Source organism: Caloenas nicobarica, chromosome 19 (genome assembly GCF_036013445.1).
Source record: "Caloenas nicobarica isolate bCalNic1 chromosome 19, bCalNic1.hap1, whole genome shotgun sequence".
Taxonomy (NCBI): domain Eukaryota; kingdom Metazoa; phylum Chordata; class Aves; order Columbiformes; family Columbidae; genus Caloenas; species Caloenas nicobarica.
The window spans coordinates 7,436,065-7,461,608 of record NC_088263.1 but is presented as its reverse complement, the minus strand read 5'-3'; the positions used below and the strand labels follow the sequence as shown (position 1 = coordinate 7,461,608).

The 25,544-nt window shown below is 43.0% G+C and overlaps 1 protein-coding gene across 7 annotated transcripts in view; it reads left to right on the top strand.

Annotated features, from left to right (window-relative positions):
* RAPGEF1 (Rap guanine nucleotide exchange factor 1) overlaps positions 1–25,544 on the top strand; it is a 79,773-nt gene that overhangs the window by 15,063 nt on the left and 39,166 nt on the right. For all 7 annotated transcript variants that reach the window (XM_065648360.1, XM_065648359.1, XM_065648357.1 and 4 more), the window contains exons 2-6: positions 13,669–13,808; positions 16,985–17,163; positions 20,349–20,505; positions 24,875–24,963; positions 25,353–25,505. In XM_065648360.1, the coding sequence (XP_065504432.1) occupies positions 13,669–13,808; positions 16,985–17,163; positions 20,349–20,505; positions 24,875–24,963; positions 25,353–25,505 (718 nt within the window). The remainder of the gene's footprint in view (positions 1–13,668; positions 13,809–16,984; positions 17,164–20,348; positions 20,506–24,874; positions 24,964–25,352; positions 25,506–25,544) is intronic.

Here is a 25,544-nt window from a genome sequence, read left to right as displayed (position 1 = left end):
TTACCCCCAGGAATATTATGACTCTTTGTATTTCAGACTAGACCTCCAAAATTCAATCTGAATTCTTATCTGCAATAAGTGGGCTCTGTATAGCCCCTAGCATGCTTTGAAAGCTGTGTCGTTTGCTCTTATATCTGGAATACAATTCCTCTATTTCCTGTTGTGATTTTTCTCATGCTTGGCTGTTATCTCTTATCTTGGAGATGGCTGTTTCTTGGTACAGTAATTCAGCACAATCAGAGCTTCTCTTTAAAAGGACTACGTATATATCGAAGTAAAATGTTTATTTAAATTTTTTTAAAAAATCACTGCCAGGCTTGACTACTTAGGCGTGTGAAAATCCTGTAACAAACCATGTCTGCCACAATATAACTGAACAGTAGGAACATGTCCAGGGAGAGGAGGACGTACTTTTGACTGTATTTACTGGTCTTTGCCTTGTACACCCATCATTTTGTTGCATTATCACTATCTGGAAGAAGCTTTGAGGCATTCAATTTCAGCTTTTCAATAAAGAAGTGGTTTATATTTGTTCGAAGTTGAACGTGACCTGCTCTACCAGTCAGCGTTACCATATATTCACCTAAACACTTTCAATACTAAAATGGTAGGAAATGCAAAATGCAGTGTGTTTATAACTAACTGAACTAGGCAGACTCTTTGGGTGGTTCAGGGTGTGAAACTGCTATAATGTCCTTGGGCAGCTTTTTGTTTTCACATGAAGAGACCAGATGCTGACATGGTGCAAAGAGAAGAGAAATCTCATCACTAGATTGGCCCTGAGTCCCCAAGCTGTAGTCTGCAAATAAGTGATTTATGGGTATTATAGATTAAAATGGTGTTTCTTTTTTTACTCAAAGCAAAATGTTATTTCCAAATAGATCATCTCATTATTGGACTCTGGTTTGGCTAGTAATTTTATAAAATAAGCCTGGTAGAAAATTAATGGGATGATTTCTCTACTAGTCAGAATTTATGGAGACTCCAAATCCCTGTCTCTCTTGTGGGAGGCAATTAAGAATATGAGGGAGTGGTTTCTTGGTTTGAAATGTTGAAAGCAACTGTAAGCATTCCTATTGTTACATCTGCAGAGCTTGTTAGGGATGGTGAGACTGGTTATACTGGGTCATCTGCTGTGAATATTGGGCATTTCTTTCACAGTAGCCTGGTTATTGCTTGGACAGCTTTGCCGAACTGTTTACTATCTGCTGCCTGTTGACAGGCCATGCGTTTCAAGCCGATTATAGGAATATTATGTGGCTTCAGGGTCACGATTAGTCCGTTTTGTCCTTTAATGCCACTCACAGCGACATCAAGAATTGAGCTGCTGTCACCCAGGTAGGTCCTCCACCAATATTGACCTGGTTTTGTGTCTGTTCTGCATTCGTTTTTCATGTGACTGATGGCAAGCGTCACTTGCTCCGAACATCTACCTCTTACCCATTCGTGCTGTGAATTTCTGGCTGTCTAAAATGAAAAACCATCACAGAGTCATTTCAGAGACACAGAGGTGGCAGTTTTGACATTAAGGGGGCCAGAGAAACAGTCTGCAAATTCCTTTGTAAAAACTAGATGCCTTTTTTTTGTATTAGGTTAGGCTTTGTTTAGACTGTTGTCTAAATGGAAGCCTAGAGCTTTGCTGCTTGGTCTACAGCTGACTTGCTTTCGACAAAGCTAGACTTTATCTTTGAGAAACATCTTCCCATATATATGTGAATTATCCTGAAATATTTCCCTTTATTGCCAGTTTGGCTTCTAATTAGTTCAATCCACTTTGCAAGTGGACAATCTTATTCCAAAGTAAAACCACGTAGGGAGTTAATTTGGAATAATGTATGTGACTTTCCACTCTTCACCTTGATTTGAATTAACTTTCCTAGACAGAAAACCTCTCATTTATAGAGTCTTGAGTTATAAGGCTCTTGTGGCTTTGAATGTTGATAGGTTTTGTCAGGGTAAATTAATGGTGTATTATATTTTCAAGCAATCTCCTTAAAAGTGTAGATTCATAGAGCTGCCAGAAAACCAGCTCAGCTCTTTACCTGCTCTGTTCTCTACCAACAAATGGCAAATGAATTTGACTGTGCTTGAAGTATTGAAGTATTCTCTTTTTTTAAAATTCTCTTTTAGAAATTATTTAAATCCCTATTGAAAATGTCTTCTGTGAGCGACATCTTTCAAAGTTTCTATGTGACTGAGTTCAGTTTCGCCATTTAACACTGTGACTGCTATATATAATGTTGTGTATTTTTATCGAATGAGAGCAATCAAACCCTTATGGATGTTTTGTACCCATGGCTTGTGTGTAAAAATCAGGATGGACGTGGAAATGCTGGGTATTGTTTGAAGTCATATATCTAGGAGAATTCTGCAGAGGAACTCGGGACTCTCAGCACATTTAATGAAGCAAGTTTTCCCAAGTCAAATGCCTTTTCCAAGATTCGTTTGAGACATCTTCATGTTTTGCACTCTTTGCAATAGATACATGGCTGGTTTTCAGGTTAATGAAGAGTGATGGCATGTTTAGTGTATTCAGACTTTCCTGACTGCAGAGTTGCCACAAATGAAGCAGGAGATACCTCTTCCATCTGTCATTCCTCTACAGAAATCAGCAGTTTAGAAGTAAATGCAGCTGAGAGTTTATTTGCTGAGCTTCAGAGTCAAGTTCATGAGTACCCAGGAAAAAAAACACAGAACCTACTTGTTTGTTTGGTGGGGAGGCAAATTGATTTCGTTGTGTAAATTTGTAAACAGGGCGGAAAGGAAAAGTAAGTTTCCCCAAAACACGTGCTAAAAGAAACAAAGTCCAAGCTCAGATTGGAAACCTCCATGTGAAGTTGCGACGGGAGGGTGTTCCTGGCAGGGAGCAGATGTTTTTGCTCCCACAACACACGGCTATTTCTGCCGAGCAGCAACCCCATCTCCTGTGTCCTTTCTTTTCCTCCCACCCCCCATGAGTAGAGAAAATAGAAAGGTCTGTGGGGCCACCAGTCTGCCCCTTTGTTGTTGTTGTTGTTATTGCAGTCTCAGACTCATAATCTCTTAGGCATAAGTATTTTTTAGCTCATGTGATATTAGATAGCAATTACAAAGCCATGGTTTTTAGGCTGCCACAAAGCTTAGTACTAGATTCTTGTTATACTGCAAAATAACGTGGATCGTATGTACAAAGTCAGTTGTGTGTTTGCACCATTATTGGTGGTTGTTTATTAGTTGAAAGGTTGTTTACACCATTTCTCATTGCTTTGCTACAGTGTGGTTTTTTTTTTTTTTTTTTTACTCATTGGCTGGACGCAGTTGAAGACTCAAAATCTGACAGGGATGGAGCTTGTGCAGGGTGGTCGTGCATTAGCAGGTGATAATATTAAGCACAGAAGGTCCAGAAGGTATTTACCTTTTTTAATAATGGCACCAAATATATTTTTATAAACAAGTCTTTACGTTTTTCTGAACCCAGCTGCTGTGACATACTAAATCCGCTGCAGGACTCTGTAGGTTCTTGAATGATTTTCACAGGGGAAGAGCAGAAAGTCAGTCCCGGAGAAGCTTTGACAAAGCACCGCTGTACCCAGACCGAAGGGACAACGTTCTCCGGACGTGCTGGAGCTTGAGGCCTCGTGGAGCCAAAGTTTCCCGTTACAGACTAGTTGCTGTTTTCCAGACAGACCCCCTAAGCTCCCAAATTATTGCTCGATGTACCACAATTCATATTGACTCACCTTTCGGGGCTGGGCGGCCGGATCGCCACACAATCCCACGTTGTGTTGCAGAGACGTAAATAGCTTTGGCAGTTGTGGTTTTGCTGCTTTGTCAAGACCAAATTAAATATAAATACTGTACAAAATTATTTCTTATTTATAGAATCCTACGGTCTCTCTGCCACAGGGTCTGGGCACAGGGTTTTAAAACATATATTTTCACATGGTGGTTTTCGAATGCATTCCCGAGGCACCCTGTGCCTCCCTGGCAAATTTGGCTCTTGGGCAAACATCTCACTTTTGAAACCCGATGCCGTGTTCTGCATGGGATGCGATGTGATAAGGGAATGGGCTGTTAGTAAAACCTCACTCAGGTAGCTGTTAATTCACCGAGATTTATTTGGTGATAAAAGAATTGTTTCAGCAGGATTGTAAGGAGATGCTGAGATAAGGTTTGACTTTGTTTTTGGTAAAATACCGTCTCAGCTTGGCTTCCTTCAGCTATCGCCCCACCGAAGGTATTTATTCCTGAAATATAGGCAAACTTCTTGTATCAGTAAACTGGAAGATCCTTAAAAAATAGAAACTGATTCTTAGTAGGGCCAAATTATTGCAATTTCCATAAAAGATCACAGTAACTGTTAAAATACAGATTGCCAGGGTGATACAAGAAATCTTCAAGAAGTTTTCAGGGCACTCAGTTGTGTTTGCATGGATTTCTTCAGATTCCCGTTGTGTTTCTGGTGACGCTTGTACAAGTCTGCTAGGGTTTGCTTCTGTGGAAGTTTATTGTTCTGTGTATTTTTTTTCCAGATTTTATTGTTTGTTTTAAAATCAGGATTTGCTGAGAAGATGGGTGTTTGTAGCAGTGTGCCGTCTTGAAACCTGTCATCTGTAGGAGTGATGTAGCCAGGTGGTTTTAATGAGGAGACACGATTAAACAGAGAGTTTACACGAATAATTATTTACTGCTAAAGTAACTTTTAATGTTTATGTGCAGTAGAGTAAAATATAGACATCTCAGACTCCGTAAGCTGCCTCATGTTTCCTGCCGTGATGGTACCGAGATGTGCTAATCCTACAGCTAACAGAGACTAGTTATACTAGGCCTAGTATTTCCTCTCCCTCCTTGGCTGTTCAGTTCAATTAACATCTCAGTCTCCCCTTGCTGGAGGCACTGATGTTTCAAATTGTGCTTAGAGAAGACTAAAATTTCCTACTGCCTGTAGGCAGGCAATAAAACTGGTGGTTTGGTTGCAGATCCTATCAGGTATAGAACAGAGTATGGAATTGAGGATATGGCTTGGGGCTTCTTAACCCTTTATGTAAGCGGCACAACAATAACGTAAAAGCAGCTTCTGGCCTGATTACATCAGAAATTTCACACCTCCGGTGTCGCTGTGTCACTTTGCACACACGCTTGTGTGTATGTGCGGATAGAGAGCTGGCCCTTTGGGGCACCAGCAGAGTAGGACTTCAAAGTCGAGTGATTTGCGTAGCCCTCCTGTGATACTTTGTTTGATTAAGTAAGCAATATTAGGGAAGTTTACACTGGTATTGCGATGCCCCTCTAGGAGACAGTGCTGGCCTGGCTCCTGAAATTAATTTTTCTTTCTCTTGCAGAGATGTGAGCCCCCGGCACAGTGCACAGGAGTTGTGCAGACATGTTTAATCTTACCGAACCGAATATCTGCTTTTCAGCATCTGAGCCCCGAGGATACAGTGCTAGTCAGAACAGTGAGAAATGAGGCTTCCTTGCAGAGAAGTTAGCTCATCTCTTAACATGCATGGAAAAGAGCTTACATCACACTCTCACCTGGACTGTTGCCCTTAATCTATGGCACTTGCTAAAGAAGGAAATAAAATTGAGCGTGTTTAAGCAAATGCTTTCCATGTTTTGATCTTACTTCTTGTGCTCAGCTCAGAGGAGTGTGGGCGGTGGCTCTTGGGCAGGGCATAAGGTTCCTCCCAAGCCTACTAGAAAAGAGGGGTTAGCTTTGCAGTTCAGTCTGAATGTGCAAAGAGTCTGTAATCAGAGGTCAAAAATAAAGATGACTATAATTAGTAATGTCCAAAGCAACTGGAAATTATGTCAGGCAGATCCAAGCCAGCTTCTCTTTTTTTTTTTCCATCGCCTAATGAATGAGAGCTGAGGTTGCTCTCTGAGGTTGAGAGAGGGCTGAGTTTTTTCCCTTTCAAAACTGGTGCTGTGGGGCAGATGCAAAGTCAAGACCTCATTTACAACCTTGGTTTTCAGCTATTGAACCTGTAGGCAGGTTGCGAGCAATTAGGCTTTTCCCTGAAGCATCTAAAACAATGCGTTTCTGCTTGCTGTCCTGCAGAGTGCCAGTGACGACATTCTGTCACCTTGGAGATGGATAAACAGCTTCAGCAACATCGGGTTATAATCTTTCAGGTCTGAGTTTCAGCGCTGACAGCCGTACGACTGAAACCCAAGCCTAGCAAAGGTTTTTCAGTGTGGAAAGAGTCTAAATGTGCTCGAGTAAAATGAGAGGAGGGGAGAAAGAGTTTAAGTGGAGCTCAGCGATAAGGCTTTTTGCTTGGCCGTGGCAATGGTGTGAATGAAACAAATTAGCTCTGGCTCACATGCTCCTCCAGTCGGGAGTGACTCAGGTAGTGCACACGCAGACTTGTGCCTGCAGGGCTTTATTTTTAGATGTCTGAATCACTGTCATGACTGTATCCTCATAAAGCCATTAGATGAGTGGGGATGCCCATGGACCCCTTATTAAGTCATGTTTGGTGAACGGAGAAATTCAACAGGTTCCCCTCGCAACCATTGCAATTTCTGTGCTCAGAGCTGTTTGCTGAAGTAACGCAGAGGCTGTGCCTTGTAGCTGGATTATTTCTTTCCATTTAAAATTAAATGTTTAGTTAACAACCTTGGTGGTTTCTATGTGTAGAGCAGGGTAAGCGTGGACCACAGCAGTCATGTTGACGTTGGAGGCTTCTTGACTCTTGTTGTTTTAGCGTTGCTGGCACAGGGGGAGTTACGAGTCATGTTACCAGCGTTGTAATCCCATTAGTTCTCTGGGCCTTGCAGGGCTGTGCAAGATCAGTACTTAAATGGGAAATTACCAGAGACTCGCCAGATGCGGCACAAAGGTTTGCTATGATTTGGTAAATGGCAGCACTTCTGCTCGTGAGTTGATATGGGACCAATCTGCTGGAGCAACTTTCTTTCAGATAAAACAGGGCAAAAATCCTGTCTGCTGCTTATCAATAAATTACAGTATCTTTTTCCAAAAGAAGTCTCAAAGCCAGCTTTGGTCTGCTGGAAGAAACTGAACTTAGGTAGTAAAGCCCTACTCCCTTAAATCCCTCCTTGTTCAATTAATTGTACCTTTTAATTCCCCTGCCCCCATAAATTGGTTGGGTGGCATTGCTGCAGGGTTTCCAGCAGCTGAAGGATTCCTGATTTGTGTGTCTGCATGCAACAAGATTTCTCTCTTCTGAAATACTTGAGGCTAAAAGAGGACTAGGAGGGAACCCAGTCAGCTGCTCTGAACTTGCTGCTTCGTTTGGTGCATCTTTTCTTTGCAACCTGAAGATTTGCTTCCGAATATGAAGCTGGGAGGAGGAAGAGCTGTAGTACTAATGCACTGTAAAATTAATGTTGTTGACTGACCCAGTCCCTTTCGCTGGAGTCGGGAGACGTGGCTGAATTGATAAGTCGCCCTCTGTGCCTCCCGATTCCCTTGCAAACACTGTGGGCTCTTTCCACATGAGGCTGCTGCAGCTGGAGATGCCTCATTCATGGTTGCTTAGAAAGGAAAAAAAAAAAAAAATCAAAATAAAAATGTGCTCTCTGACAAATAAAAATGTTTTGCTTCCTCTGGAGGCCCCAGAGGGCGGCATAAAAAATAATGAAGCCTGTGAGTCAGTGAGCATTGCCTGGCCAGCTGAGAGGGAACTGAGCCTCCCTTTTCCATACAAGTTTGTGTGCTGTCATTGCACATCATTAATGCTTGCTGGTTTATGCTCATTCACTGTAATGTTGCCAAAAAAGAAAAAGGGCAGCCGGTCTTTCCGCTCCCGAACGCTGGCTGTTTCGAAGGTGACGTGATGTTAAAGGAAAAGTTTTTTTAGCGCTCCAGAAGGGTTGTTTGATTCTCGAGCTGCCCTTCCTCCACCGTTTTCCTCCAAAACCTGGCGGCTCTCCTGGCAAACGGGTTCCCTGGAGAGGGACTTGGAGCAGCTCACAAACAACTCCACCTAAGGTACAAAGGTTAGGGTGGGCAAACTTCCTGATTGACACTGCACCCTCCCTTTTTTCTTTCCTTTCTGGATCCCCTGCCGGGTCTCTTATTTGTTTCCGAATAAATTCTCTTTGCTTCAGTCTCTGGGGGTAACAGCAAAGTTGAGAAAAGTAAACTCACAGAGATGGAAGTGGTAGATCTGGGGCTTCTGTAGCACCCGTGATGCAGCAGTGATACGCTCAGATGCTTAAAAGGGATATTTTAATTCTATTCTGCCACATTCTGTCTCTTCTGTATTCAGGATCCCAGTTCATCCTTTTGAGAACATAAAGCATCGCACCAGTGCTGCATATCAGCATTTTTAGACTTCTAAGCATCCCCAGGACTTCTGGAGAAAGAGGGCGTGAAATGTAGCAGAAGGCTGTTTGCTGCGTAATGCTGAGTTACTTTGCAGGTGTGAAAGGGCTGAGAATATATCTGAGGTTCTCTTTCCTCAGCTGTTTCTTCAACGTGCCTCGTGCTTCTTCTCAATCCCCATAGCTACACACTGGCAGGCTCGAACATTTAGCTACAAGAAAGACAGAGATGCCCTCCACCACAATATCATTAAAAATTAATTTTTAAAGTGTCCCTGTGGTAGCTTTCTGTTGCCCACAGCCCACTGGTGAGCTCCACATCGTTCCTCCTGCATCGGCTCCGCCAGCTCCTCTGCTGAAGAACTCGGCTCTTGGGAGAGACTGTTTGAGTTCCAGGTTAGAGCAACGTTTCTGCGAAGCTCCAAGGCTTTGATTTTCTGTCAATCACTATTATTTTAATGTTTGCATTCCAGGAGAGCCCAAAAGCTTCAGCCAGGGCAAAGACCCCACAGAACTGTGTGCTTACAAGTATGTAGTAGATAACAGCCCGTGTCCTGAGGTTAAGAGACAGGGTGGAAGATGGTTGGGAATTCTAGTAATATACATATAAAATCTTGAAACATCTGTTCTTTGCAGCACGCTGCATGGTTATCATGGAAAGCTCTCGCGTGCCCATCTGTCCGTCCCGAATCCCCTGTTCTCCTGTGTTTCTGACAGCAGAATTGGGTCTAGAGGAGCCAGAGCCGTAGCCCCAGCCCCGTAGTCTCTCACTGCACCAAACGGACAGCCGTAGCAGAAGGGTTGTTTTCAACCATAGCTCATTATTTTTTCCTTTTGCTTCAGAACTCTTAAAGTCCCTGTCAGCAAGGGTTTAGCTGAAGCCTTGCAACTTGCCTTTTGTCTTCCACAAACGATGGAGCTGAGCCCAAGGGAATAAATGCCATTTTAATGGGCATCGTTGTGTAACTCATTACATAAGTCACCTCTGCCTTCAAAGGACTCGTGGCGTAAATGGCAGAAGCGGTTGATTAAAAATGTGCACAATAGCTTCATTATGACATGGGGAGAGATGTCTGCTGTTATTTTTAATCTGGTAGCTTTTAAATATGTGCATCCAGCAGAGACTCAAATGGCCTTTAGAAAAGGGAACCGTTTGTGGGACAAGATTTTTAGACTTCGCTTCGTTCATTCTAACGAGCTGCAAGAGTCAGTCCAAGCTGGAGAACGAACTATAACCCTTTTTTAAGGCTCTGTCTCCTCTAAGGCTGCAGGGTTTTGGTGTGTGAACACATACAGAGTTAGAGAAGATGGAAGGTTTAGATTTCAGGTGACAGAAAGAAAAGGTACAGTATTCTAAAGTTTGGGTTCTTTTATTAAAAAAAAAAAAAAGTCTATTTTCGATTTGTTTGGTTGACACGTTGAACAATTAAATTGCACATCCCTGCTGCTGCAGCCTGTGTGCCGTTGAGCTGTGTTGTAGTGACAAAAAGATGACCGAGGGGTCCAGCAGCAGCCGGGGGTTATTGCCCATCTCCGGAGCCTCCTGGTGCGGCACAGCCGGCGAGGAGCTGGAAAGTGCCATGACTGAGCTCTGTAAAAGGCTGAACTTTCATTTTGACTTTAGATAATTTGCCACTGGGTTAGGTCGGTGGAATTCACCAACATGCACGTGTTTTGACTTGATTCCTGGCATTGATTTGAACCCCAGTGTAAAGTGGCCGTTTGACTATGACCACGGTGGACATTGGGTTTTGACTTGCCGGCTTTCTCCTAAGCAGCCTAGTTTCTTCACCCGCAAGCACATAAGCTGATTTATCTGCCTTCCCTCGTGCCTCTTAATCCACTGTCATTGAAAATCTGCAGTTCTTTCCTCACCAGATTTAGCTTTCTGCCACCAAACGGGCAGGCAGCACCGCTTCGCTGGAGCTGCCGGGGGACGAGGTGGTTCCTGGCCAGCCATGGGGTGCTGGGCTTGGGGGGCTCAGTGGGTGCCCCAAAAACCCTCTGGCCACACCTGGCTGCTTGGGGCAGGCTGGCAACAGCAACTTTCTCGTGTCCTGTGTCCGGTCGGACCCCGGACACGTGTTGTCCGGGGGAGACAAGCCTGAGAGCTGAGCAGGACTCAACAGCCGGAGTGCGTTCAAGCACAGCAGAGCGGGAGCCTCGTTAATAGAGGGATGGAATTAGCAATGAAACGAGTGACGTATTAAAACTTACAGTCAGAAATCAAGAAACTCAAATCCATAGTAAAATAATTTTGAAGGGATTTTATTTTCCAGTTATGTGCAGCAGCAGAGCATCCAGACAGATGAAATCCGAGGGGACAGAAAGTCAGGAACGCTTTGATACAACAGTATTTTCTTTTTCCCCCTTCTAGTTGAAATCACTCCATCGAGTTTATTGCCCTGTCTTTTCCCATTCATCTGATAAATATTTGGACACTGCATAGAAGTAAGTATGGGATACCCTCCTGCAACCGCCAGAAAGGAAGAAGAGAAGTTCAGAAAGCCGGTGCTGAGGCTCCAGTTAAACACTGCCGGTTATTCATGAGTAAGAGGCGAGGGTAATATGATAGAACAATTTCCAGCGGGCAGCCGACCAAGCTCAGAACAACCTCAATGCTGCATTAAGGGGTCTGGTTACTGTAGACGGGCAGGGAGGAGCAGAGGGACAGAAGTGGTTTGAGAAGCGCCATGGCTCTGTTTTCTCTGTATGTTATCAAATGAATTGATCTGCAAAGGCATGCTGTGCTTTTTGAACCTTTTAACTGGACAGACATAGGACATGTTAGATATTTAAATTAGGATATAGTGTAAAGAAAGTGACTTTCTCAAAGCAGACCAGTGCTATGGTAACCAGGCTAGGAAGTCTTGCTCAGCTGTGATTTTTGCTGGAGAGTTTTATCTTCGTCTGTAAAAGCTTAGGTAACTTCCACCTTTGAGCTAGAATACCTTCCTATAGAAGTGTATGTTCTCTTTTATACCACTTTGTCCAGATTCATTAAAATGCAAATCCTAACGCTTGAATGATGTATCTGCTTGAAAACCATAAAGCCCATCGTGCTGAATAACGTTGGTTGGCTTTCACTGAGTGTAATCACGGTAGCTCCACTGCTTGATTCATGAGTGTGGGGAGAGGACCGAGGACCGTGCGATGGAGACGCTGTCCTGGAGTCACTGACTCACCTCTGCTCTGTTTAGATGAGTTGCTTCACCTCTGTGCCACGGAGTAAGGTTGAGACCTAACTGTTTAAGGATGAGAAAGATGTGTTCGCAATGTGCTTGGAACAAGAAAAGCACTATTTTAAGTGCTAAGTGTAATTGAGCGTCAGAGAATATTGGTTTGTGACTCATTTAACTGCAAATGCATCAGAAGCCTATGAGCAGATGAGATCTGGAAAATGGTTATTGTAGATGGAAAGATGTGGTAGTAAAAAGCTGCATTAATTTGTGATCTTCAAAGTAGGGCTTAGCAGGGCTGTTCAAACAATAACATTTATTAATTTTGCAAGTGTCAGCTGATTTACTTCATTAATACTCTTTTAGGAAGTTCCCATTCTGCTTCAGCCTCTTGCTCCTGTCCTCGCTCTGTCGGTAGGACATCTCCTTTTGGAGGTTCCAGACCATGCACACACATTGGTTCAGCTGCTCGTGTGCTTGTCCCATAAATGCGGCTACAGACGTCTAGTGGGAAGGAGAAAAGGAAATTATAGTCTTCTGAAACTTTTCTCCCTTCCAAATTTCTTGTACCTGCAAGACAGAATTATCACCATAAGCTGCAAAGAGGTTTGTAGGTATTGAACATTTTCTTACTGGGACTAGCAGTTTGTATCGCCACAGCCCATGGAGGAGCCAGACACAATTTGTTGCTGCTACCATCATTTCCCTGAAGATTAATTATTGTAATTGTTTGCCAGTTCTTGAAAAATAAATTCAGAGTCGCAACTTCTCTTGGCAAGCGTGCATACACGTGCATGTATAGAAATTCTCATGTGATGTATGAAATAAATAGGAATTATTTTGGAGGCGGGGAGTGCAAGAGCGTTGTCACCGCAGCCAGGAGCTGGTTTCAGTGGTGACCTTCAGCACCCTGTGGAGCCGGGGAGATTTTAAAGGTTTGGAGATCCCGGTGTGGATGCAAGGCAATGACGTCAATTGTTGCTAAGTTAGGGTGCCAGCTGCTCCAAGTGATTCTTCAGAGGCCAGCTGATATGTCTGGATTTATCTGCGGTGACCAGGGGGTTTAGTGCCTCTCTCCTGAGCGCATTAAATGGGACTTTATGATACACAGAAAACTTAAAAAAAAAAACGTTTACTCCTGTAAATGGAGAACAGGTCCACAGTCAGACTAGATTAGAATCGGTGCTGGTGCGGCTTCCATTAATAGGATGCCTGCAAAATTTTGAGCTAGAGGACACAACTAACCAGAGCTCCAGCTCTGGTTAAGGTGTTAATAACAGGCTCTTAATGTGCTACCAGGAAACCAAGTTTAAAGGGAGACAGCCCTTATGGGGAGGCAAGCGCGGGTTCCTTCCCTTGAGCTGTGGTTAGGCGATTTCTGAGTACGAGGAGCGGGGTTTGCACCGCAGCGTGGTATTTAGCTCCAGGGTGCTAGATTTGACTCAGCAGCCTTTTCTGTTTGCAGCCTGCATGCTAACGCGGTGCTGCAGTGCTGCATGCATGGGGCTGTGTCGCTTGAACTCACTACAGCCAGTGCAGTCGATTCCCAAATAATCTAAAAGAAAAATGAAACATACAGCAAAACTACTTATTTCCTTGATACTGTAGTTAAAGACAAGTTCGGTATCTTCTCCTGAATTATCTGGGTCACTAGAGAGCAATTCAGACTTTCATTTATTAAAGTGCTCTTTGCTCAGAATACATTCTAAATTGCTCTCTATGAGGCAGCTTAGTTTTATTTAGCTTCATGGCTAAACAGATAAAAATATATTTCAACAGTAAGTCTGCATAAGGCATGATTGAAAACCTTTGAGCTTCAGCTTTTAGATATGAAAAAAACTCCATGAAAATACAATTTTTAAAAGGTTGAGCAGTTCTATAATTAAGGTTCTTCAAGGATGCCGTGGTATTGAAGCGATTCCTCTGCTCTCTGGTTTGAAATCCATTGTGAGTGACAAGGGTTGGAGATTTTTTTCAGACGATCCATGGAACCACATTCAAAGGTGATGCTACCAAGTGGGCAGAGCAGCCTGGGAACATTGGGAGCATTGGAAACATAATAGAGAGCTGCATTTTTTTTATCTTGTTCCACTCAATAAATGTACGTGGTTGCAATGTTTTTCATAGGCTGGTCTTCCAGATAAGGCTGTAACACAACTTCCCTGGTTTCAACAAATTTACCCTAATCCAGTAACGCATTTCTGTCTCTTTCTAGATTCTGAGCGTTCCCATCTCTCCTCGTTCACTATGAAACTGAAGGGCAAGTTTCATTCACCAAAAATAAAGAGAACCCCTTCAAAGAAAGGAAAGCAAACTGACGTGACAGTGAAAACACCAGAGAAGACAGCGAACAAAGTAAGCAGACGAAGGACATGTTCTCTAGTCTTGCGGGTTTCTTGCTTGCTGATATCAGTTTATCAAAATCTGCAGCCCTGCTTTCAGTGTGTGACTTTGTCCTCAGCGGAATTCTGCAGATTTTTCAGGGATTCACAGGATTACTTTATGGTCAGTTATAAACTCTGCTGTATAGTATAAAATAAGAGCAACCAAGACATGTAATTCCCTTTGGAGAGCCTGACAAGACCTCCTTCCATAAGTGTTTAAAGATCTCATTAGGGAACGTAGTTTATGGCCTGACTCATCCTCCCAACGTGCACACCCTATGGTTATGCTTACAGCTTCCAAATAACTGCCTGTTTTTGGGGTGTGATCCTTTTAAAACCCCCAAACCCAGGCGAGCAAACCCTTGAAGCTGGTCCAAAGTCATGCTCGATCTCTGACGACATCGGCAGGGAGAGTCCAACAGATGCGTTCAAGCAGCTGCTGATTCCAGCACACAGTTCCTCAGACCCAACATGCTTCACGTCCTTGAAGAGCTGAGCTCACCGCTTTTCCCAGCACAAACCGGTCCCAGTGTCATCTCCTCTGCTGTTGTGACCCGATTATGTGGACTGGAGACTCTCTCTGTGCCGTACTGGTGCAGTTTTCAAGTACAAATCCAAGCCAAAAGTTAAGAACAATCGAGGTTTTTTATAATAATTCAAAATCTTTCACAGTTGTTGAAAATCCCATCCAATGTGCAGCACCAGAGGTGCAAACTTTTCGAGATTATCTTTGCTGAGGATCGTTGTGGTGTTTTTGAGGGCAGTCAGCAGGGTGCAGTTATCTTATTCTGCGTGATGTGCTTGACACCCAGAGAAGCTGCTGCAGAGCTTCCCAGCCCTATTCTGCACCATCAGGTGTGAGGCTCTTATTTCACAGTCTGTAGAGTTGGTTTTTTTCCTCCCCAAGAGGTTATGAATCTGCTTTCTCGGAAGCCGAGCACCTTGTATTACTGGCTGCTACTAAAGAATAAAAATAAAACAAAATCTGGGAGTACTCCTTGAAGGCTTTTAACTCCAGCAATGTTTCGGGATGGTATATTGAGATAATTCAGAGGCCTTCCTTTAAATTGATGCGTGACCACATATTAAATGTTTGAAAACGAAGAACCCTTTTCAAATGCAGTTCTATAGCAAATATATATTAGCATGTTAATAGCAGGTGAAGATTTTGCTTTTCTTTATCTTCTCTAAAAAACAATGCAAGAAGATTTACTGATAAGGCATGCTGAAGATGTAAAACCTTTTTTTATGTACAGACTGAGATTTTTTTTATTGGGAAACAAGGCCCTTGCAGAAGGATTTGGGTTTCCACTTGTCGTTCTCAGCCCTGAACTCTCAGAATCAAGCCCATCCCTCCTATGTGCCAGGAGAGTGTTTAAGCTATTGTCACAAGCCTTTCTACAGGAAACAGTTGTTGAATGAAATACATAAACAGCCATCTGAGCAGGAACTGCAATCCACATTTTTTTCACTTCTGTTTGAGAGTTCTGACCACCGGGCCTTAGTGATACTCTCTCGGGGAATACACAGGCGCTCTCATCCCTGCAGTGTGTGGTCACTTCATACGAAGTGCAAAACCTTAGTGGGAGGGACCGAGCTGCTCCATACCCTGGAATAAAGTGTGCAGTGGTGAGGACACATGCCTGAAAAATGGGAAATGGCGTTTTTGACATCAGCAAGTTGCCAGGGTGCTCCTCAACAAAGGAGTTTGGGGCGCCGTGGGCTGCAGATCAGAACTTGAGGTGCCTGGCAAGCAATATTGTCAAAAAGTGGAAGCAGCAGCAGAGTTTTGGGCACTTCCCAGATGAGATGGAAAATGACAGGGTGGTTTGCAGATCTTGGACTGGGACTTAGACTTCTAAAGTTGGAGATAAATGGGAGTTGGGACTCTAATCCTTTTATACAGCCGGCCCCAAATTACTAGCCAGTGCTGCCTGTAAACTGTTCTTCCTAAAACCTTTTGGGCTGCTGGCCTGATTTTGCAGAAAAGCAGCAGTTTAACGGCTGACAAGAGTATGGGGAGCACACAATGCCCACAGGTCATTAATTCTTGAAGCTGAATTTACTGAGGAGATAATGGTGAAACCTGACTCTGCTAAGCTCTCTGCACCTTGTCTAGCAGTGTTCAGTAGTTAACTTAAATCTCACTTAGGAACTACTTGTGGCATTACAAGTCCTCCAGGCATACTCTGGTAAACTTTTAAAAAATATCCCTGTCTAGAATGCTATTAAGATATCACGTATCACTTCTGAATTTCCTCTTCCAGTGTGGTGGTGGCACGGAAGTTGGTGACCACAGCTCAGCTTTATTCCAATGAGTTGTTCCCTTCTGTAACGCTCGTTCACTGATGTGAAAACTTGGCTTTTGCAGCCTGTCCCCGTGGAGCGTATCTGGGTTCCTTTGTTCCAGCAGCATCACAAAATGACCTTAGGTTGGAGACTGATCAGAGGGGAGTTTTTTATTTGCAAATGGAGAGAGGAGACTGCAGCCCGCTTTCATATAAGTAGGTGTATTGGAATCAGCAGAATTACTCAATAAGGGTGAACACCATGTGTGTTGTTGAAACTATCAGGGATGAGTACAAAAATGGAGGCATCTCTTTGGATTGTTCTGGTGTTTGGATGGGTTTTTTCCTCTTTTTCTCTTGCCCTTTTCCTGATCCACTGCATTCATTGATTGAAAAGACCTTTTGATAGTGGGATGTGCTGAAGGTAAAAGGATTTTGATCACATCAGAGGGGCAGCTCTATTTAAAACCAGGAGTTGTTGCTTCCTTTCTTGCATTATCATTACTGTCTGCACTTGGTATATTTTTTTTTCTTTCACCCTCCCAGTTTGACGTGTGGGTTTCAAAGCAGTGCCCTTCACATCATCAGTAGTGTTAATCTTGACCTAAAACCCACCAAGATTAGCCTTCAGTTTGGAATGCGCATAATCCAGAAAGTTAAAGTGTGGGTGCAGTTTTGCACTGACTTATTTTGAAAGAGTAGTAATTCAATTTAAAAGTGTTTGTGGTTGAAGGGGTTTTTTCTGGTCCTCGTGGAATGTACCTCATTCATTGTCTCAGTACTTCAGGTAAGTTAAAGTAACCTTGCCCTTAAAAATCCTGAGGTTTTAACACGTCTCTCCCTTTTTCCTCCTCTCCAGAATGTATCGTGGCTAGAGGAGAAGGAGAAGGAGGTCGTCAGTGCATTGCGCTACTTTAAGACTATTGTGGACAAAATGGCAATTGATAAGAAAGTATTAGAGATGCTGCCGGGCTCAGCCAGCAAAGTGCTGGAAGCCATCCTGCCCTTGGTGCAGACCGACCCGCGCATCCAGCAAAGGTCAGTTTTCTTGTTGGGTTTTGGGACTCGGGCTCCCAGCTCCTCTCCTCCTTAGGTCTGAAGAATCACATCATGCAGGAGACAGGAAATGCTGCAGTGGCTAATGAAGTGACTGCTGGTTTTGCTAATTATGCGATAGTTTTCAAACACAATTTAAAAGCAGACCCGCTGCTGCGAAGAAGCCCGTGCTGTGGAAAGATAAAGCAAATCGGAGTGGTTTCAGAGAGGAGAAAGGACTGATGCTTAGCATAAACTTGGAAATTTGTCATTTACTGGCAGGAGATTCTCCTCAGATGTTATACTGGTTCTGCAGTCCATGATGTCATCCTAAAAGCTAACAAATCCAATAGCTTTTACCGGAAAAAGAGTTTATCTTCCGAGTAATCACTTTCGGTGTTCAGTTTATCCACCCTGATATTAGAGAAGTCTGAGCCTGCACTCTTACCTGATTTTTTTTTTTATTTTTACTGGATCAGATACAGAAGTAAACAGAGGTACTTCAGTAGATTAACCAGTCCAAGTTCATTCCTGTGCACTCTCAGCAGATTATTTTGTTTGTGTTTTAACAGATTATGTGTATTATGTTTTAAGCAGTTAGACAGTGGGTTTGAAGCCAGAAAAGTAGAAATTTGCCAAAGCAAAGCTCAGCATGGATTATAAGAATTTGTGGAGTTGTCAAACCATAGAGATACAGCTGCTGTTCATCCCATAGATGCTAGAGCAATCCATTTACACGAAACAAGCAAAAATCATTGAGTAACATGGAAAGAGCAAAATTAGCACAGAGAAAAGCAGAAAACTAGGCAGAGAAATGCAAGTGTTTGGTTATGGAAATCCTGCACGTTTGTGTGCTGTTCCTACTTTTTTCCTGTTAAATATCTCAGATTTTTTTACTTCGAGATGCTTATTTCAATTCTGGTGCAAGTAAGGTCTAGAGTGTGGTTGGGACAGCAGTAGAGTACCAAATATTTTGCGAACAGAGATGCTCAGCTGTGTTTGATCCTAGTGCAGAGGCCAGGTTTGCATCTGACAGTACAAAATGAAGGAGGCAACGGGTGAGTATCAGAGCTGTGGCTGGTACAGGAGAGATCCCATTGAGGTTAGATCTGTGGAACTACATAGAGCAATAGCTGTTAGAATGGTAAAGTTAATCAGGCTTCTGGATACCGACACAGACATTTCTTCAGTTGCAATTGGGTTTCCCAGAGCCATTAAATTCCTGACAAGCAGCTGCTGTCACTTAATAAAAGAAAGAACAAACTTGGCCCTTGCACCAGGAGAAAATGTAAAATGTCAGCAAATATTTTTTAGGATAGAACGTGTCATCTTTATAGTCGCTGGCTTCGATTTGTGTATCTACTGGGTGTTCTCAGGGTGAATTTCCCTTCCAAGAATATGTTTGGAAATAAATATCACCTAAGTGGTCTTCAGCAGCAGCAGTATTGCAGACAGTTCTGTTCTTCAAGTTTCTTAGACCCTCTCTCTTAGTAGTGAGCTAATGCAACCTTGACAGTCGGATATCTGTATTTACTCACGTAAGCAGAATTTTCAGTCTGTAGTCAATGGAGTCCTCTACATAGTGATAAGTCTCCCTTTCTGGAAACGCTGTGTATTAAAGTGCAGATCCAATATGTATGTTCTCTCGTTTAACCTCACAGAAAAAACGGGGATCTGGCATTCTCCAAAAGCCGTGTCCTTTCGTGCCAACCTGTGCACGTTGTTTCTTTCGAGTAGTGGCAGGACAGAAAGAGGTGATTTGATAGCAAATCCCCCTCAAGAAAAGTGAGCAAGACTTGTGTCAGTGTGGAAGAAAGCTCTGCGATTATTGTTGGGTTGCTTTTGGCTTCAGGGAAAGCATTTGCATCAAGGAAAAAAGTAATTAAATCTAGCACAAAATGGGCTTTCAATTATTGCCTCCTTAGAAGGAAGCAGACTGAAGATAATGGCAAAGAAATCAAAGCCTTAAAAAGAGATGGGGGAGGGCTCTGTTTAGGAAATATCTCCTACCAAGCTGATTTCATTTGAAATTAGAACAAATGGCAAGCAGAATGCTTTAAAAAAAAAAAAACAAACAAACCAAAACAACCAAACAAGGAAGTCCTTGCCAATGGTTGTATCCCCATGGTTGGAACTTGTCAATAGTTCTTTCCCCAGTCCTGCAAACTTCATTCACCTAAAGAGTCTCATTGAAGCTCGTGGGCTTGATTCTCTTCTCACAGATAATGAAATTACTGGAGTTGAACCAGTGTAAAATGGATACCAAGGAGAAATGGAAAGATTTGGAACACTCGTATCAGTAATGATTGTGAGATTACGCCTTATCTTATCTGTTTATGGTTTCGATGCAGTTCGAAATAGATTTGACTTTACAAAGAATTGCTGAAGCATTGCCATCAGCAGAGCCGTTAACACACCTCGTTTAGTAGTGAAGTAAATGTTTGCAGAATGGCCAGGAAAATGCCTGTGAGCACTGTTGTTACAGTTAACTTTTATTTAGAGTTGTCATCCTTCCAAAATTCCTTTTTTTCCCCTTCAGAACAATAGCTTCAATTCTGTTTCTCATTAAAAACAAAACAAAGCAACACCCTTCCTCTTCCAAACCTGAAATTCATTCAGTTCAATTCATGTAAAGAAGCAGGTTTTAATTACATGTTTTCAGGCATTATAAACAATGAGGAAATGATTTGTAAAGGAATGAATACAGTCAGCTCTCAATTGTCCAAGACATTTTTTGGAAGAGTTAATAAAGAAGGAAAGCATAGATAATACTGAAATAATATAACTTAGGCTTAAATACAGGACTTACATATTTACCTTTGAAGTTAAGGCATAGAATTGGAGCTGTAAATTAAAATGGAAAGCACATTATTTTTAACATTGCTGTGTTAACCTGCAGCCCAGATAATTAATTCTGTTAGCTGCGAATGAACTGCTGATTGTTTGTACCTTTGTTCTGTCAACCCATTTGGTGCCGGAGAATGGGAGAGCAACTGCAGCAGAGGAGAAATCTCGGCTTTGTCACCTGCTAAACACAAACTCTGGATGTCAGAAAGAAAAGGAGAACGGTCACATTTTTAACAGCGTGAAATGCACTTTAAATCAAGCACTCTCATAACATTTGATAGTATCTCCATAATTTCATTTTGTTTCCTTTTTTCTCAACTATTTCCTCCCCTGCCGTCCAGTTCTGCCATCTCGTCTTGCTACAGCCGTGTGTACCAGAGTCTGGCCAATCTCATCCGCTGGTCGGATCAAGTGATGCTGGAAGGTGTGAACTCAGAAGACAAGGAGATGGTGACAACAGTGAAGGGTGTCATAAAAGCTGTTCTGGATGGAGTCAAGGTACATGAGACAAATATTGTAAATTATATTGTATAAAGTATATAATGTGGATTTTTAGAGGAGAAAGATCCTCTTCTTGCCTTCAGTAAACTACCTTAACTGTATCGTAAGTGAAATGATCATGCTCGATGTGCTGGTTAAAGACAGACACAAACGGTTTGGCTATTAGTGTGCACTGGTGAAATGCTCACCCTGGCATTCAGATGAATTGGAAGAAACAATAAATCTTTATTGAGCATTGTAGTAAATTTTGAGCAAGTCGTTCCCAATCTCCCGTGCAGTTTACAAGGTAGAGTTTGCGTGTTTTCTGTCTAGGCAAAATATAATGGAAGTGCTTCCTGTCAATGCCCACAGAGAATCAAGCTCCATCTTTTAACACAAATTTCAAGGGATTCGTCAGTGATACATCACCGCTTTCAGCAGGCAGATTAGGGTGTGGAACAGGTGATGAGCTAAGCTCAGTTTTCTGGAGATTAATTTTATATAACTAATGGAAATGTTGAACAGAAACCTTTGTATCCTTTGTGAGACCTGCTTACAGCATTCCTTCCCCACCCCAGCCGAGGAAAGCTGTTGGCTTTCCTTCGACCTCCCGGTAGCTTTTGGCACCATTCTTTATTTCTGTTTTGCAGGGTTGTCCCTGGGCTGATGGCCCCGGGGACTGTTCGTTCAGCTGTCCTAGTGCTGTGCTTAGAAGTCTGCTTGACCTAGGCTCAGGGCACCAGCGACCATCGGATCTCCTGGGAATCTGATTTTGAAAATTGTAGGGAAAGTTAAGCTGCTTTCAACATCAGGGCTGAATCAGAAGGGGAATGTTTAGATCAAGTGCAGAAGGAAAGTTGGGATAGCGTTTTAAGAATGGCAGCAGGTGTTTCACCTGGATTAGTGTATGAGGAACGGGCATCTCTCACTGTACTCAGTTTTTATTAACTGGAGCTGAAGGCAGCAATGAAGTGGATCTCCCAAGCTTTGGCTATCACGTTTTCAGGAGTCTTGGTGTGGTGTTTGCATGCTCTGAATATCTTTTTAATGTTAGTCAAACACAGATACTAAAATCACCATTACTTATTGAGCCTTTTAAACAAATATCCTTGAAGCAAAACATTCCCATCATCTAAGGAAGACAGATTTTCCAGGATTATTTTGCACAAGATGCCTTTTAACTTTAAGCTCCAGATTTGAAAAGTAAAGCCGGTCTTAAATTTGCACAGCAGGAGGGAGAAAAAGAGGTTAGTGTAAAGTCTCAGCTGCTGTTAGTGTCGGAATTCAGCAGCAATTTGCAGTACGTGAAAATCTGCAGTATAGTATCAGAACTGTAATATCCCAGCAAAGAGTGAGACAGTTCTCTCTGTTACCACTTAATGAATCTGCACAATCCCGTGGAGAGAGAGATGCTTTATCACGAGATCCAGGAGAGAGCTGTGCAGTCTCATTGCAAGAGACCCGGACGCCCGCTGCCCTTTCACTTCAAGCAAATTTCAGATATTTAAGCCCTCAATACCTGTTGCCTTCCAGCCAAAGTAGTGTGTCCATGCAGATGGGTGGAAGGTCTCGGACGCCTGCTCTGCCGAGGCTGGAAGTGATGTAGATGTGCCCATACAGCGCTAAGCCTGACCTGTTAAACCCCGCTGAGCACCATGGCTGTACCAGGCTCTATTTTGTTGTTAGACTAAAAGTTAGTTTGGCCTTCCATTTGGAGCTGGCTTATGTCTGGTCAGCTTGGAGACGATCAGAGCAGATGTGTTGCCGGCTGGGGAGGTGCCAACGTGTCTGCCCATCAACAGGTCAGCGTTTATAAGCAACACGCGCTCGTCTCCTGCTGCATAGCAAGGAACAAGGTTTATTTTAGAAGGGGCCAGCCAGCTTGCAGATCTGGAAGCAGAACTGAGAAGTTGGACACTTCTCCGCTGTGGAGAGACTTCTTTGGTTTTCTGGCAGATCACACAAGATGCACTTCCACATTTCAGTGCTTACTTCCCCCCCTTATTTTCAGAATTGAGCATAAAGGAGTCGCTTGTTCACTTGCGTTACGTGCTGTTTTGGTCTCAGATTTTAGTGCCTGGCTAGGCATATATAAAAAGAAAAAAAAAATCCCTGTTTTGACTATATAACTTCTTAAAAATCCATCTCATTTTGGAATTTCCAGCTTGCTGAAGTAGCATAAGTTTGCAGAGAGGCTTTAATTATCTCTAATTACTGCTGCAGGAATCTTTGCTTGCTGATAAGGAACAGTGTAACGTGCATCTGGCTCGGTTGCGTGCTGATTACCTCCGCGTACTCTAAAGATCTTGGCTTGATTTTCAAGCACTAGTTCTCATTTTGGGGTTGGTAGAGAGGAGAGAAAGTCACAGTCCAGGGAATCTGGTGATATTTGTCAAAGTTTAGAGGAAACAGTGATCCTCTGACGTGTCGTCAATCATATGTTGTCGTGGCGACTCTGGTGGGAAGCGTCTTGGGTTTTTTCACAGCAGCAATGGTTTGAATCACTCTAAAGATACTTTCGAGCCAAACTGGATTGTTTATCTCCCCTGTTGTAACCTACACTCCTATAAGGTAAGCAAGCATGTGTCCGTTACAGCTGGCAAAATAGGAAAACCGAGCATTTCAGCCCAAACAGCAGGGGCTCACCGGCACTGCCGCGGCACAGCTGCCACCGCCACGGTCTGCAACCCCAGCCTTGCTTTGGCTGAAGGTGTTAAATGTGGTGAAGAAAGGTGAAGAAAAGCAGATGTTACATTTTCCCTTCTGTAGCACTTTAAGGAGTACTTTGGCTTTGGGTTTGAATGCCTGAAAGAGAGGATGAAACAGAGGAAAGTACATTTGAAAAAAAAAAAATAGTTTCAGTTGAGTAACTGGGGACACTCATCAGAGAAGTCTGAGGTCAAGTCAGTGTCTGTGTTACCACTCTAGTTCTTCTATGACTGCAGGGCCATAATTATTTTGCTGGTCTATATACTGTGAAACGTACATTACCACAGTGGAGCTGACAGATTGTCAAAAGCCCTGTCGGTCTGTTCCTCGCCAGGACTCTTGTCTGTCTGTCTGTCCCAAACAGGAACATCTTCATAGCATTAGCCCATATGGACATCTGTATGTGCTCTGGTTGTACTTTCTCCTCCTTCCTCACGGGTGGGATTTTCCAGGACAACTTCTGGAAAGCTGGGCATTGCGTTGTGTTTTTGGTCGACACGGTGTGCATTATTTTTGAGCACAAGCTCACGATGGGAATGTAAGTAGAACACTGAAACCCAAATCAGCTGCATTTGTTGTCCTTTGCGCATCCAGTGCAGTACTTCATTCCTCTTTGTTGTGAGTGTGCAGACCCGTGGAGGTTCAGTTTTAAATAGAGCCTTATATAAAAATACGAGAACTAGAATATTTCCCTTCCTCGGAAGGATGATGATGACATCCCACTTGCAGTTATTGCATTGAGAGGGCAATGACAGTTGTTCCCAAGCTCAACAGACATGGACATGAAGATGATAGTGGAATGTACTTCAGGCTGCTTTAAAAAAAATTAAAAATTGATCCCATATAGTTTCCTTTGCATAATATACCAGAAAACCAATACCATCAGGAAGCTCTGCCAGCTTTCCAGCCTGCCTGTAAGCGGGCATGTGTTCTGTCTGTGAGCAGTACATCTATTTGTTGGCCACAGATGTCCCTAAAATGTTCTCTCCATCTTTCTGGTGCTAAGGATTGTTGTTTTGACTGCTGGCAGACTTGTAGTTCAGAATTATCGTGCCCTTTTCTCTTTATCCTGAGCCTTATCTGCTTAGATCAGATGCGCTACAGCAGTTCCTTGAATGATTAAGCCTTCCATTGCTAACATGTTAAAAGTTGGCTTCATGGGAAGCAGGCCTTTTAATAAAGGTGTTCACTATTTAATTTGCTGTTGGACATCTTACAGAAAACTTGCTTTTTAAAACAAATACATACTTGTTTATAAAATATAAAGCTTTTTTTTTTTTTTTACTATCTAGGTGAATTACTCTACTGTGTAAGACTTTTCCGTACTTATATTTATGTATGTAAAGTCAGTTTGCCTTTATCTAGGGTGTTGTGGGGACTGGAACACATTTGTGACTGTAGAGGAGAGAGGAAGCACAGCAAAAAGACACATTTGCGGGTTTGTGCAGAATCTCCATAGGGCCAGGGTTTATGCACTTAACTCAAACATGGCTAAACTGGTGCTGGGTGCTCCTTAGAAGCAGTGCTGCAACGTTTGTACGGTTCTGTACCAGACCTGCTCTCTGTGCCCTGCGTAACCAAGAGTTTACTGCAGTAGCATCTCTTTCTGTCCTGGGATGTTCGAGTGCAGCATGCAGCAAATAATGATTATTCTCTTTTTCTCCTCTCTGTCCTTCAGGAGCTGGTCAGACTCACAATTGAAAAGCAGGAGCATCCCTCTCCCACAAGCCCAGTTAAACCCAGTTTACCAGCATGTAAATCTGACAGGTGGGTCACTGACAATGATTTCTTTGATGTGCGGGCTAATCAAGGAGAAATAAGTTCTGACTACTGATGGTTGGATTAAAGTGTTCAGTTATTCTTCACAGAGGGTAGCATAGTGTTCTGTATGTAGCCTCACCCATTACAGTGGCACCACTTAAAGAGAACAATATGCTATGGTAGGGAAGATACCAAAATCTCGCAATGAAACATCACTTGGCCGTGACACATGAACATTGTATTCTGCATATACATGGAATTCCACCTGCAGATGCAAATTCTACCTTCTGCTATAGGTGCCTCTCATATTGCATATGATTTAAAATGCGTATTAACCTGTCAACCCGCTGCATTCAAACTATACAGATCTACAATCTGTATTTTACCTGTTGCAGCCCATCAGAACTTCCCCTTACAGACCGAGAAATGGAAATCCTCAACAAAACAACTAACATGACTCAATCCAATGAGCTACTGACTGACTCCATGGATGAAGAAGTTGCGCCTCCTAAACCCCCTCTGCCCAGCATTCGTGTGGCAGAAAACAGGTAAGACTGGCCAACCTGCTGCCTGAAGAAAGACGGTGG